This window comes from Solea senegalensis, linkage group LG14, assembly GCF_019176455.1.
Source record: "Solea senegalensis isolate Sse05_10M linkage group LG14, IFAPA_SoseM_1, whole genome shotgun sequence".
Taxonomy (NCBI): Eukaryota; Metazoa; Chordata; class Actinopteri; order Pleuronectiformes; family Soleidae; genus Solea; species Solea senegalensis.
Window position 1 is genome coordinate 7,723,542 of NC_058034.1, and position 13,556 is coordinate 7,737,097.

Sequence of the window (13,556 nt, forward strand, 5' to 3'; positions counted from 1 at the left end):
TTTTGCCATCTCTCCTTTAGTTTTTGTTTAATGATGTCTGCTATTTCGTTCCTTTTAACCCCAATGTGTGCTGGTATCCATAAACCTAGTTTTTGTATTCACTGTTTGTCTGGGGCTTGTGGTTAACCTTGATCATGTGAACTTGTAAACGTTGTCTTTTACCTCTTATTTGTAAGCCTGGCAAATGAATGGAATTTACCATCTCAAGATAGAGACTCTCATACATGATGCAGCACAACAGGTAAAACATTTATTTTTAATTTATTCTGAATGTACACAAGTGCATTTAATGTTTTCTCCAAAGTAAGGATATTTATACTTAGCGATAATCGATAAAAACGTATAATCATGCAACTGTAAAAAAATAATGTAAGAAACTGTGTTTTGGGTCCGCCTACCGGATGTGACGTGGAGGATATGGCGGATTGGACCAACAGCGACTGTCCCGTCCACAAGCTGGCGGGAGGCAGAAATGAACACATGAGGTGAAGCGTTGGAGATAAACAAGAAGATAAATACAGTGTGTCTCTGACAATGAGTCACTTACGTTCAGCGCTGCACAAAAGCAAAAGAAGCGGACTTAAAATGGTAGAAACTGCGAAACCACAGCGGAAGAGGACAAAGAGAGCAGTGAAAGGTCGAGCTGCCACACACTCATGTTACTGAATGTTGTAAGATCTGCCTCCTGATTTACCACAGCTGTTTAAATACACTCAAACGTATCCTGTGGGCATTTGATTATTTAAGTTTATCTGTTGATTCATATAAATCCGTTTTAAACTATGATATTCCCCCGCTAACTGTCTTAATGCAAATGTGCAGCGTAAAAGAGGAAGTACAGTAAATCAGTGTTATAAATAACTTAATATTCGGGTCAGGTTGTTTTACTTGGTGATTCAGCTTGCTCAGTATACTTGCATATGCAACTGATGATGTTTTCTTAAATATTGATTATAAATTACTTCTTCTTGTAGGTCTTCTTGTTATTGAAGAATGTCTAATCACTAAGTTATACTATCTAATATATAATTAATGAGCCACCACATTAGTAAAATAAGCAGTAGACCAACTTATTTATAAACGATATTATTAATCAAAAACCTGACTGGATTATAGTATTTTAGTTAAAGTTATAAAAACAAAACAAAATAAATATTTGAAACTATTATCACTGTTACTGGGATCATGTCTTCTGTACATCAGCTCACAATCATCTTGTGGCATTTGGTAAAAAATGTATCACTTGTGCTTAAGAGGAATTTGGGATGAAAATGTTGTTTTTGCCTTTGCAGATGAGGAAACCATGAGTGCTGCCTCCCCGTCCTCATACCACACATTTCCCGACCCTGCTGATGTTGTGCAGCTGCGCTCTCAGCTCCTGAACTGGTACGACAAGGAGAAGAGAGAGCTGCCATGGAGGACTCTGGTAACAGCAATATTTGATTTACACATTTTATTAGAGGCAGCCACACCAGAATCACAATATTATTTGATGTGAGTTAGTTTTTTTATAGTTGTATATGAAGTTATAAAAGTACAACAAGTTGTGAAATAAGTCTGGTTCAGGGATGTGGCTACTGCAGCTGTTTTTTGACTGAAACACTTTTATTTAGACCAGGAAACTAAGAATGTGGTTCCTTCTTATTTTGACACTTAACTAAGACAAAAAAGAAGATAATCCACAGTGCATTATGTTACTTAAGCTCTGTAATACTGTCAGAGTATCACTAATTTCTTTGCTCAGCACAGTAGGCAAAGTACAACCAATGCTTTTAATTGATGTGAAATAATGTAACTGACTGTTTTTTTAACCGACAGGCTTTGACAGAACTGGACCTCAACATCAGGACATATGCAGGTATGATGGTATTGATGTTTTGGTGACAAATGAAGATATTTTAAATTACCAGACAAAGACAATTGTCCTTTTTTTCCCTCAGTGTGGGTTTCAGAAATCATGCTGCAGCAGACTCAAGTCGTCACAGTAAAAGAGTACTATAACAAATGGATGAAGGTTGGAGTTTTTTAAAGGGAGCTAAGTCAAACTTAAATCAAGTGAATATTGTCTTATGTGTAATTGGGCCTCTTGTTTCTTCATTTTCCAGCGGTGGCCGACCGTGCAGGATCTTTCCACTGCTACACTAGAGGTGATTTCTAAAAGCACAGATAAAGAAACTATTAATCTATAAATGTTGTTGTTCTCAGTTTTAATTCATTTAATTATTTGTAGGAGGTGAACCAGATGTGGGCAGGCCTTGGATACTATTCAAGAGGGAAACGACTCCATGAAGGAGCTCAGAAGGTCCGTGTACACATATTTATAAAGTGACTCATATCTTAGGGGCTGCTTTTCCTCCATTTGTATTTCTGTGTGCAAAAGACACTGTATGTGAATGGCCTCTTAAAATGTGAAGTCATTTGTACAGTTGCATTTTACCTACAGTAAAGTTAGTTACAGTCAATAGAACAATGCAAGAACTATGACAGTGTGTGTGTGTTAACTGTTAGTGTTTCATTCAAGGTGGTGACAGAGCTAAAAGGACAGATGCCTCGGACAGTTGACGGTCTGCTCAAAGAGCTTCCTGGAGTGGGACGCTACACTGCTGCTGCTATTGGTTCAATTGCACTTGGACAGGTTTGCCATCAGATAAACAGCCCCTTATATTCAGTTACATCCGTATTAGAGCTGTATCTGTGGCCTTAGCCAGTGTAGCCAACACTGATAACTGTAGTCATCCCCGTTACCTAGGTTACTGGAGTCGTGGATGGCAACGTGATTCGGGTGCTTTGTCGCCTGAGGGCCATTGGAGCTGACAGCACCAGTCCTGCAGTAACAGAGGCGCTTTGGTGAGTTTAAAGTACGAGCTAATATGTTCAACAAGCCTGACTTTAGCCACTGAAATTACTTCTTACTTTGATACCCATGAATCCTACTTTTAATATTATTTAAAAGTGCATAAAATCAAAAATTAACCTGGTTGTGAAGACGGTTTAGGAGAAGCAGCTGCAGAAGAAGAGGAGAAGAGTAGTTTGTCACAGTTGCCGATGATACAATTACTTCAATAAATACGATTTGTTTTATATTCTTTAAAGAAAAGTTGGACAAATGGGAGAGAAATCATCGGTCAAAACACACCAAGACTTCTGCACACTGTAGTGTGGACTTGCACTTCCAAGATTTACTTAATTGCAAATAGAAAAAGAGCTGCACATAGTTGCACTGTATGAATGTTTACGTAAATGGCAAAACTTGTAAACAAGAACAGAAAAGAGCTATATAAATACAGCCCATTTACCATTTTAAACCACCCAGTTCTGAAGGTTTACACTTGCAAAGCGTATATACTGTAAACCAAATGTCCTCTCGTAACACAGACTTGTGTTGCTGATGTTTATTAAAACCAGCCGACTAAGATAAACTAATGGTGAGACATAATGGAATATCATAATATCATAGAAGCTATTGCTTGAAGTAAAGGACATTCATGTGTGACCTGTGTAAGAAAATGCATGAGGTGTTCAACATAGATACCTTAAGACCTCACAGAAAGATAAGTGTGTGTTTGCTGGTCGATGACTGTAGTTTTTCTCTCCCTTGTATTTCAGGACTCTAGCTAATACACTGGTGGACCCTGAGAGACCAGGAGACTTTAATCAGGCCATGATGGAGCTAGGAGCTTGAGTATGCTCGCCTAAAGCACCAGTGTGCAGCCAGTGCCCTGTACAGTCTCACTGTCACTCTTACAGCAAGGTAAAGCAGCTCACAGGGTGTTAGCCATTAGTATTAAGATGTTTTTTTATGATTAGTACTTTGCCTTGTTTTGTTAAAGAGATCATAGTCAGTCTTATTAGTCTTATTACGTTTTTGAATGTGCAGGTTGTAGTCAAACAAGATCAAAACTCCAAGAAGCTTTTTGGAAAGCAGGAGAGGAAGACTTTAGCCGTGCCTGACATAGAAGACTGCCGTAAGTGATCCACCTCCCCTTATCTCTCAGACCTTCATGTTGATGTGTTTAAATGAATTAAAGCTGTAGACCATAAGTTCTAAACATAAACAAATGTTTATCACAGTCAAGTCATTGCCTCCAGTGTGTTGGTGTAGTAACTGTCTGCTCAGAGGACCCTTTTTTTTCTTTCATCCTCCAGTGTTGCTGCAAAACAACATGACCTCACTGTTGTCTTATTCTGACAGACCAAGCTGCACTCATAGCACCCTCTGCTGGAGAACTTGACAATTACTTAAAACAGTCCAACTGTAGCAGTGATTTTGATTTGATTTTACTTCACGACTGATGTAAGACAGGCAGAAGCACAGTTGCTGCATAGAGCTAGTTAAGCAAGATGGCTGCAACTAGTCAGTCTATGGCTGAAAAAGGCAAGAATTGGCCACAAAAAGTTTCAGAAGTGGTTTCTACTGCTAAAAAATGGACGTTGAGCAGGTGAACAGGATAAACCATTCTACCAACATGGAACTTCTGAATTCTCTTCTCTCCCTTAGTGAGCAGGGGGACATGTCCACTGTGTCCCTCCCAGCCTTGGGACGATGACTTGGGTGTTCAGAACTTCCCCAGAAAGCCGGCAAAGAAGCCGCCCCGAGTGGAGCGAACGCTGACCTGTGTGGTGATCAGACGTAGAGAGGAGGGAGAGGATGAGTACCTGCTCACACAGAGACCTGACAAAGGTGAAAAATACACACATATACAAAAAAAATATCTTAACATGAATACAGTAAATTAAAAATAATGTTTCCGTTATACTAAATTAAGAATTTGAAATGTTTGACGTTTGACTGCCTGTGCATGTGTGTTTTGTCAGGTTTGTTGGCAGGTTTGTGGCAGTTTCCAAGTCTTGTGCTGGAGGAGGAAAACTCTGAGATAAAACAGAAGAGGGCACTGTGCACTGTGATCAACGGGATACTTGAAACTCATGTGACTGAGAGCCTCCTCCAGTACATCGGAGAAGTAAAGCAACAGCATCATGAACATGTTTACACATTGTATATCCATGTGACAACCTTCTGACGATCACCGATCATTCACTGTTTGTAGGTGGTTCACATCTTCTCCCACATCCACCAGACGTACGTGGTTCATATTGTGCATTTGAAGGATGGCACGACACAGACGCAGACTAAAAACGCACAGTGGCTCACTAGATCCGCTCTGCAGGAAGCGGCCGTGTCCACAGGAGTGAAAAAGGTTTGTTTTCTTTATGTTTGTGTGTACACATGTGTTGGACCCCCCCGCTGTGTAATTGAAGTTGTCAGGACTTATGAGGAGATCTTGACTGATTATCACCTAGAGAAAGCAGCAAATGTGTTTAAGAGGTAATGAACACCACAGGGACCTGATCACGTCTAGATCTCGCAAGTGCAGGTCTGAAAGCTTTGTGATATCTGATCAAATATACCACATTCAGAAGTGGTTTGAGGATTGACCAGAGACTGCCTCCTCAGACAACCTGATCTGATCCATGGCAGCAGGCACATCTGTACAGTTACTTCTTTAAAACCAAAAGTTGTTCCTGCAAAGCGCCATGATGTCGATGTGTATTTGAATAAAGGGTGGAGACACCTTCTCTATACATGTACATGGTCACAGGGGGACGAGTGAGTGAGTGTCCACATGTGTGTTAATGGAATCAAAATGTCACCTCTCCTGCAGATTGTAAAGCTTTACGATTCTCTGGACAATCACAAAGAAAAAACCTCTAAGGTACACGCCTTTCCATTTTATAGTGCCTTACAAATATACCCCCATTATTCTATGACCCTGCACTAATGTCACACATGTCTCTTGTTACTCTTTGGTCTCTTGTAGAAAGCAAAGAAGCAAAACATAAGTGATGTTAAAACTGCCAAGAAACCACAAACCTCAAAAAGAGGTGCAGCGAACAGCCGAGGCAGACAGCTCTCCCTCAGCTCCTTCTTCCAGACCGTGAAAGAAGAATCTTGATGTACTGTATGAGATGTGAATGTCCAACATGGTGTCTTTGTGTTGATGATTCACTGAGATTCAAATACATTATACAAATCATCAAATCATTTTAAACAGATCAGAGTTATAGGATAACTAGATATTCCTTTGGGGACCTGACATGGGACATAAGATTTGTTGTGCATCAACAGATGATGTTGATTTTTAATAACCTCACTGCAGAAAATATTTTTATTACTGTATATATTGTATATACTGTTGGGTGCAAAAGTGTATTTAAATGTGTTTGATAATCTGAAACATTTAAGTGACAAACATGCAAACAAATAAGAAATCAGGAAGGGGGCAAACACTTATACATGTATATGTATATATGTGTGTATATATATATATATATATATATATACTGTGTATATATATATGTATGTATGTATATGTATATATATGTATATGTATGTATGTATATATATATATATATATATATAAATACATATATGTATATGTATATATGTATATATATGACTCCGGTCTTCTCACATGACATCAGGAACATCTCTCATTGTTCACCCTCTACAGATTGGTTTTATTGTTGAAGTTGTTTTTTTTTACATTTAATTGTTTAAGGTGACCTTGAGTGTCATGAAAGGTGCCTTTAAATAAAGTGTATTATTATTATGTGTGTTTTTACAATAAAATTAATCTTAAAGAGGAAACAAAGACTGAAGTTTCTGATAACAAAGCTGATTTCAGATTAAGACAAACACCACGCTTGAACTGAAGTGAAATCAACATTTATGCATTTTGTATCCAATATATTCTTATCCACACACAGAGGTAAATATATATGATTTATACAGACCACAGGGTACATTTAGGCGTAGAAAGAGCTCAAATAACACAAAGCACGGCAAATGAATCATTTTTTGCCTTTTCGGGAAACAGCACCCCCTACTGTTCAAAACCACAACTTCCCGCCCTCCGGAAAAACACAAGGACCGTAAAGGCGATGAGTACGAAATGATCGAATTTCCGCTCTCGATTCATCCGTAATCCGCACGTATTGTTGTGTTTTTATCCTCCGGTTTCTTGCTGCTCTGTCCGTCTTGACTTAAATCGCTGATCTTCGTGGATCTGAATCGTCTGCGGCTTCAACTTCGCTGAGTTACTCACACACTCAGCGGCAGAGAGTGTTCAAAGGTTCTGCAGCGTTGTCACTGAACCTCACCACTGGAACACTGTGTGTGTGTGTGTGTGAGTGGAATCTTGTCCTTAAATTGTTCCTCTGCTGTGTTTTCAGATGACTTCTGATGTGTCCAGTAACATGTCCGTGTACCAGTGGATAGTGGAAAATGGAGGTGAGATGTACTCCAGTACTTTTGCAGTGAACACACATCTGAATACTGTGCATATACTTTATTTTTGAGTCTTACTCTTAACGGTCCAGTGTGTAACATTTAGGAGGGAGAAAATAAAGATTTCAAGAGTTTCACCCATAAGTATTTTGATGCATGTATAATCCAGAATCTCACAGACAAACGAGTCTCTGGTTGTGGGAAGTCGAACATTTATTTATTCTTTATTTAGCCAGGAAGGTCCCATTATATCTCTGTATACAAGAGTGGTTACAGAGACAAAACGATTTCACACATTCAACTCACAACTGAATGAGGAAGTCAGTAAAAAGAGAGGCATAATAAAAGTAAAGTGCAGAAGTACACAGGCCATACTAATAAGATCCTTTATCCTAACCCTTTCATGACATTATGAGCGTTATGCAGTTTCTGAAGCAGATTCTAATACTGTTAGTGGGGGAATCCTCTGTTTATTACAGTGTGCAGTCTCAGCATTAGATATCAGTAATTGTTCCACAAATTTATCACATTATTATTTTTCGTATATTACATTCACAAGCCACTTTATTAGGTTAGGGTTTAACTTACACAAACCCAAATATCTAATCAGCCAATTAAATGGCAGCTTCTCAATGCATTTAGGCATGCAAACGTGATCCACAGCAACCTGCACTGATACCGTTTTGCAGGCATTATTGACAGCAACAGTGTATGTGTGGGAGATTTTGAAAAAAAAGCAGTGGATTTGTTGTTTGGGTTTGCCACAAATGCGAATTGACTATAGCATTTATGTGTCCACATGGCACTGACAACATCATTGGAAATCTATGACTATCATATTTCAGCCTGGTAATATGAACGTAGTGTGGGTAAAAAAAAAAGCCTTGTTGATGATAGAGGTCAGTGGAGAATGGCCAAACCACTTCATGATGGAAAGGCATTGGTACCTAAAATCAAAAACTCATTACAACAAGGTCTGAGGACGATCATCTCTGAACACACATTACTTTGACCCTTGAATCAGACGGGCCACACCAGAGTGTCACTCCTGCCATTTTACTTGGTGTCTTCTTTGCCTAATAAAGTGGCTCGTGAATGTAAATTGTAGTCGAGACGAAGCACAAGCTCGTCTGTGTGTGCGTGTTCAGTGTGTGGGAGTTACTCTTGAGCCACAGTGAATGCTGTTTGTGGCCCGTCACGTGGTTTGACACCACAATGCCACTTTTCAGATAGATATTATCTTGTTAAAGGAATCCTTGCAGTGGCTAAAACAGTGTGTGTGGTGTACACAAGTGCAGTCCAAACTCAGTGTTAGCCCTTTAACATTTAGTCAACTGCATTTTCTGAGTCTGGTTTATGTTTACAGAATTGCACACACACTGACAGGGTCACATGAATTGAACTGGAACGTGACAAACTGGAGAAACCTGACATTTCCTGTGCGCAGTAAAACAAAATCACTGGTTGAAGTTTGAGGAAATCAAGGCAGGATTGTATCTACACATGTGTCCTGTCATGTGATGAATAATGAGCGAATAAAGGACAGAAGTCTGCTGTTCTGTGTTTCAGACAAGAGGACGGACCCATGGCTGCTGGTCTACTCCCCCGTCCCAGTGTCACTCATCTTCCTGCTTTACCTCGGTGTGGTCTGGGCTGGACCCCGGCTGATGAAACACAGGGAACCTGTTGACCTCAGAGTTGTTCTCATTGTTTACAACTTCGCCATGGTCGGCCTGTCTGCTTACATGTTCTACGAGGTGTGCTGCATATGTTTGTTTAAACACAGAAAGCCAAATCATGGGCATGGAAATATGATTCAAAGTATTGGCATTTTACCACACATACATGATTATATTTATGGCGTATCACTTTATGAAATGATTGTTTGTCATATTTCCAGTTCCTGGTCACCTCATGGCTCTCAAACTACAGCTACCTGTGTCAGCCTGTAGATTACAGCACCAGCCCACTGGCCATGAGAGTACGTATGATATACTATGAATTTATCCTCACTCAGTCTGACTGGTTGATGCATTTTATTATTTATTTTTAGTCCGCTTATATACTCAGAATCCACCAATACCAACATCAGTCTCATACAATCTTTTTACAAAATTACACGCCTTTTTTAAAATTCCCAAATATGTCCACATAAGCTCATAGGAGACATGAACATTCATCATTCACAATAACTGATCATTTTCTTTCTTTTTACAGTCAGTGTTCAGGGAAGCATGTAGATGATATATAGAGTTTTTGGATTGCATCGGCGCTAATGTTTTTCTTTTTCTCATATTCAGTCCAGTAGGGCTGAAACAATTCATCGATTCTAATTCAATTACTAAACAAATCAACAACTATCTTGATAATTGGTTTGAGTGTTTTTAAGGAATTAAAATACGTTTTCTGATTCCTCAGCTTCTTAAATGTGAATTTTTTCTTGTCTCTTTGCTCCATACGACAAAGAAATCATTAAAACTGAATCATTTTTGGTTTTTGGACAAAACAAGACATTTGAGGAAATCGTCCTTTCCAGGTTTGAGAAATACTGATCAGCATTTTGTGACATTTTATGGACCGGAAGATAATCGACAGATTAATCGATTATGAAAATAATAATCGTTACAGCTCTACCAAAACTGATACTGAGTATATCTATTGCCTTTAATTTCATATTATTAATGTTTATGTTCATTTTCATAAAAGTGTTGATCATTGTTTATCAATGATGATGTTCTCAAAAGTGCAGTTGTGTCCACAAACCAAAATGATTCAGTTTTAATGATTTGTTTGTTTTATGGAGCAAAGAAACCAGAAAATATTCACATTTAAAAAACTGAAAAATCAGAACACGATCAGTCGATTATCAGAATAGTTGACAATTAATTTAGTAATCGATTAATCAAGTTAGTGTTTCAGCCCAAGTTTATTTTACTTCATCCTTTTTTTAACTGGGTTATTAGATGTTCCTCAGACCATGATGAAGAATTAGAGCTGATATAAGTTCTGTTTGTGTATAAGCTTTAGAAATAAAGTCATGATATAAATTCATCTGCTTCACTAACATTTTCAGGATTTCTGGGTTTTTTGTTTTGGTCTCTAATTGTGTTTTTTTTTTCTTAATGCTGCTGATCTCTGTTCATTCGTTGGTATTTCCAGACAATCTCCAGTGTTGATATTTATGATGGCATTTCTTCAGTTGTGTTTTTGTTTTATACAATGTTTATGTTGCGATATGTGGTGATTGGTCTTGGGTAAAATAACCTCTGCTACGTAACACATTCACTAACCTTTAAGAAATGACTAATGTACAAAATCAATGGTTCTCCTCCCTCCAGATGGCCGGAGTCTGCTGGTGGTTTTTCTTCTCAAAGGTCATAGAGCTCAGTGACACAGTGAGTATTCATTCAGACATTCTCAGTTGTGATGCAAACCATTGAAGTGATGAATTCATTTAAGCCTCCATGAGCAGATCTTCTTCATCCTGAGGAAGAAGAGCAGCCAGGTGACCTTCCTTCACGTCTACCACCACGCCACCATGATCTTCAACTGGTGGGCGGGGGTCAAGTATGTGGCCGGAGGACAGTGTAAGTCAGCTGTTCACATAATTACTGTAAATGTCCAATTTCTCAAGAGACTGAAGTGAGCCATTATTTTCCTCAGTGCCACTGAGCTTGCTTGAAAAAGCCTCACCTTGGCACTGGATGACTTGTTCCTTATTTAAGACAGATGGGGGCGCTGTAGCGCAGTTTGAGGTGATGTATCCTGCAGCTGTAAATACTGTGTGTGTGTGTGTGTGTGACTTGACCTCAAAGTATCTGTTTGTGCAACTTCGTTGCTATGTGTTTGCTCTAGTGTTTGGGTGTATTCATTGCCTTTGTTTAAAGCAAACAATGTTTACATCCTCAGTAAATGCATGTGCTGCATGGGCTTCGTTGACAATAAAAACATTTATTATCTGTGTGTGGCCCTGCGATGGACTGGTGAACTGTCCAGGGTGTACCCCGCCTATCGGCCGCTGTAGCTGAGATTGGCACAGCCCCCCCCCCACGACCCTCTGGTGGAGGATAAAGCGGTAGATGATGACTGACATAAGTGGAGCGTACTAATTAATGACAGTTGTAAAGACTGTGATTGCAGACTCCTGCAACCCCCAGTTCCTTCAGAGGCGTGAAGCTATGATTGAAGTGTTATGATGTTGGTAACAAATACTTCATTTCACTGTGCAATATTTGCCAAAATGCTGTAAAACGGAATAGTAACATTAATCGCTGAATATCATCTGATTAATATTAGTGTTTTTACACTGTAACATAAAGTCGGTGTCTCTTATGAAAACAGATTCTCAGATAGGGATTTTGTTAGCGATGACATTTGGTCTCAAACTGTACTTGAAGTGGGCTCAAAATGTTTTAAATAATACAAATATTGTATGCTGTACTTTTGACTCCATTTTGTATAAATGACACATGCATAATTAGGTTGAATATGAACAATGCTTACTTGCCTGAGTGCATTTATCCTTCCACTTTTTCCGCATTTTACTTTTTCAACTTAAACATCAGTACTGACACTATTTGCCCTTGACTTTGATGAATGTGAGTGTTTAAAGTCTGAATTGACTGATTGTTTATTTTATGCCATTATACCACATCCTGCAGCGTTCTTCATCGGCTTGGTAAACACCTTCGTCCACGTTGTCATGTACTCTTACTACGGCCTGGCTGCAGTGGGCCCTCACATGCAGAAGTACCTGTGGTGGAAGCGATACATCACACGCCTGCAGCTGGTGAGTGACGGCATCTACATAATGCACTCTCTATAACTATATACTTCAGAACGCCAGTCTGACCTGAACTTCGTCTGTTGCCTCTCCAGCTGCAGTTTGTGATGTTCCTCCTACACACGGGTTACAACCTGTTCACAGAGTGTGACTTCCCCGACAGCATGAATACACTGGTGTTTGGTTATTGTGTCACCCTTATCATCCTCTTCAGTAACTTCTATTATCAGAGCTACCTCAACAAGAAAACGAAATGAGACCCAGCTTCAGAGTTTCTGTCTGCAGTACTCACCAAAGTCCACTAGAGGGCACCAAGTGCCTACACTGTATGTTAAACAGACACACAACTCTTATCATTTTACTTCTTTTAAAAAAAAAAAAGCCAGTCGGTGATCAAACAATTTATTATACCTTAAACTGAGAAAGGACAAACATTCAAATTACTGTTGTAAACAAACTGTACATTTATACATATATAATAAGGAATGGTTGTGTTTCTGCAACATCGCAGAATATAATAGTGAGCCCAAACTCTCCTCATGGAACAAACCCAAAAGCACAAAACACAACAAGAAAATGCAAACATTTTTTTTTTTCCACTGTCAAAACAGCACAGCAAAACGATATATTCTTTTCTACACTTCAGTCTTAAATAGATTGAACAATGCAGATTAGAGAGAGGAGAGGAGGGAGAGGGCATTTCAGTTAAAGTCCATTCAGGTGTTTTATGTTGTATTAAAGCTGAAAACCTGCATGTATAAGACCAGGCAGGTAAGAATGTAAGCACCAATGTAAATGAGTCGAAGAATCCTTTGTACACGATGAGTTCTTGACCAATAAATGTGGTTCTGACGCCAAGTTCTGTTGCTTTTGCACATCCGTGTTTTTAAAATGACTAACAACGACAGGACGCTTCCACGTAGTTTCTTTGCCTCATTGCATCCCAACACATTAACATGAGTAAGTAATGAGTTGAATGTGCATTAAACACATTCAACTCATTACTTACTCATTGAATTCTGAAACACTGGATTAAAAAAAGTCTCAAAGGACTTATGGGTTGAACATTTAACAGTAGTTCTTTCATGATGTGTGGGGACTTGCTCATGACAGAATGAAAGCACACTGTGCAAACCTTGACTTCAGTCTGAAATACCTGATGTTACACTTCTCCTAGCAATTCAGCAGTGTCTTTGGGAAGACTCTTCCCACAGGCTAAATAGTCACATATTTAAAACTGCACATCCCACATTCATAACAGACGCCGCCTGTGACGCATCTGTCTCGAGTCCAGTCCTTAATGACCCTCATGGCATCACTGGGGTTATTTTGTCACACACTAGAGAGTTTCCTTCACAGTCGCAGAAGCTCGGGACAACCGGACCAATTGGAATGTTCAAAATGTGTGGAGTTTCACTGAAACAGAATCAGATCACGTCCTTTTTATTCTCTCCTCAAATCTTTGGTTGTGTTCTTGTGAATTAC

At 39.1% G+C, this 13,556-nt stretch overlaps 3 protein-coding genes across 3 annotated transcripts in view; 2 read left to right on the top strand and 1 right to left on the bottom strand.

Moving 5' to 3' along the window:
- Positions 1-425: 425 nt before the first annotated feature.
- mutyh (mutY DNA glycosylase) lies at positions 426-6,178 on the top strand. Its single transcript, XM_044043419.1, has 15 exons — positions 426-637; positions 1,293-1,426; positions 1,819-1,858; positions 1,941-2,014; positions 2,106-2,147; positions 2,231-2,302; positions 2,522-2,635; positions 2,750-2,847; positions 3,607-3,751; positions 3,878-3,965; positions 4,499-4,681; positions 4,816-4,961; positions 5,049-5,198; positions 5,664-5,714; positions 5,820-6,178. The coding sequence occupies exons 1-9, from the start codon at positions 535-537 to the stop codon at positions 3,680-3,682; spliced, it is 753 nt and encodes a 250-aa protein (XP_043899354.1). The 5' UTR covers positions 426-534; the 3' UTR covers positions 3,683-3,751; positions 3,878-3,965; positions 4,499-4,681; positions 4,816-4,961; positions 5,049-5,198; positions 5,664-5,714; positions 5,820-6,178.
- Positions 6,179-6,873: 695 nt separating this feature from the next.
- Positions 6,874-12,929, top strand: elovl8b (ELOVL fatty acid elongase 8b). Its single transcript, XM_044044270.1, has 8 exons — positions 6,874-7,133; positions 7,234-7,291; positions 8,858-9,045; positions 9,189-9,269; positions 10,627-10,683; positions 10,761-10,875; positions 11,950-12,077; positions 12,167-12,929. The coding sequence occupies exons 2-8, from the start codon at positions 7,234-7,236 to the stop codon at positions 12,326-12,328; spliced, it is 789 nt and encodes a 262-aa protein (XP_043900205.1). The 5' UTR covers positions 6,874-7,133; the 3' UTR covers positions 12,329-12,929.
- LOC122780890 (zinc finger protein GLIS3) overlaps positions 12,441-13,556 on the bottom strand; it is a 70,912-nt gene continuing 69,796 nt past the window's right edge. Inside the window, exon 12 of the mRNA XM_044044269.1 lies at positions 12,441-13,487. Coding sequence (XP_043900204.1) covers positions 13,485-13,487 — 3 coding nt within the window. The 3' untranslated portion in view covers positions 12,441-13,484. The remainder of the gene's footprint in view (positions 13,488-13,556) is intronic.

Bases quoted from the DNA above. Each gene is read 5' to 3' on its own strand.
- mutyh (XM_044043419.1), top strand. From the start codon at position 535: ATGAGTCACTTACGTTCAGCGCTGCACAAAAGCAAAAGAAGCGGACTT. The intron at 2,303-2,521 runs GTCCGTGTACAC...GTTTCATTCAAG, and splicing joins TCCATGAAGGAGCTCAGAAG to GTGGTGACAGAGCTAAAAGG. The intron at 2,636-2,749 runs GTTTGCCATCAG...CCCGTTACCTAG, and splicing joins GTTCAATTGCACTTGGACAG to GTTACTGGAGTCGTGGATGG.
- elovl8b (XM_044044270.1), top strand. From the start codon at position 7,234: ATGACTTCTGATGTGTCCAGTAACATGTCCGTGTACCAGTGGATAGTG. The intron at 7,292-8,857 runs GTGAGATGTACT...TCTGTGTTTCAG, and splicing joins GTGGATAGTGGAAAATGGAG to ACAAGAGGACGGACCCATGG. The intron at 12,078-12,166 runs GTGAGTGACGGC...TTGCCTCTCCAG, and splicing joins ACATCACACGCCTGCAGCTG to CTGCAGTTTGTGATGTTCCT.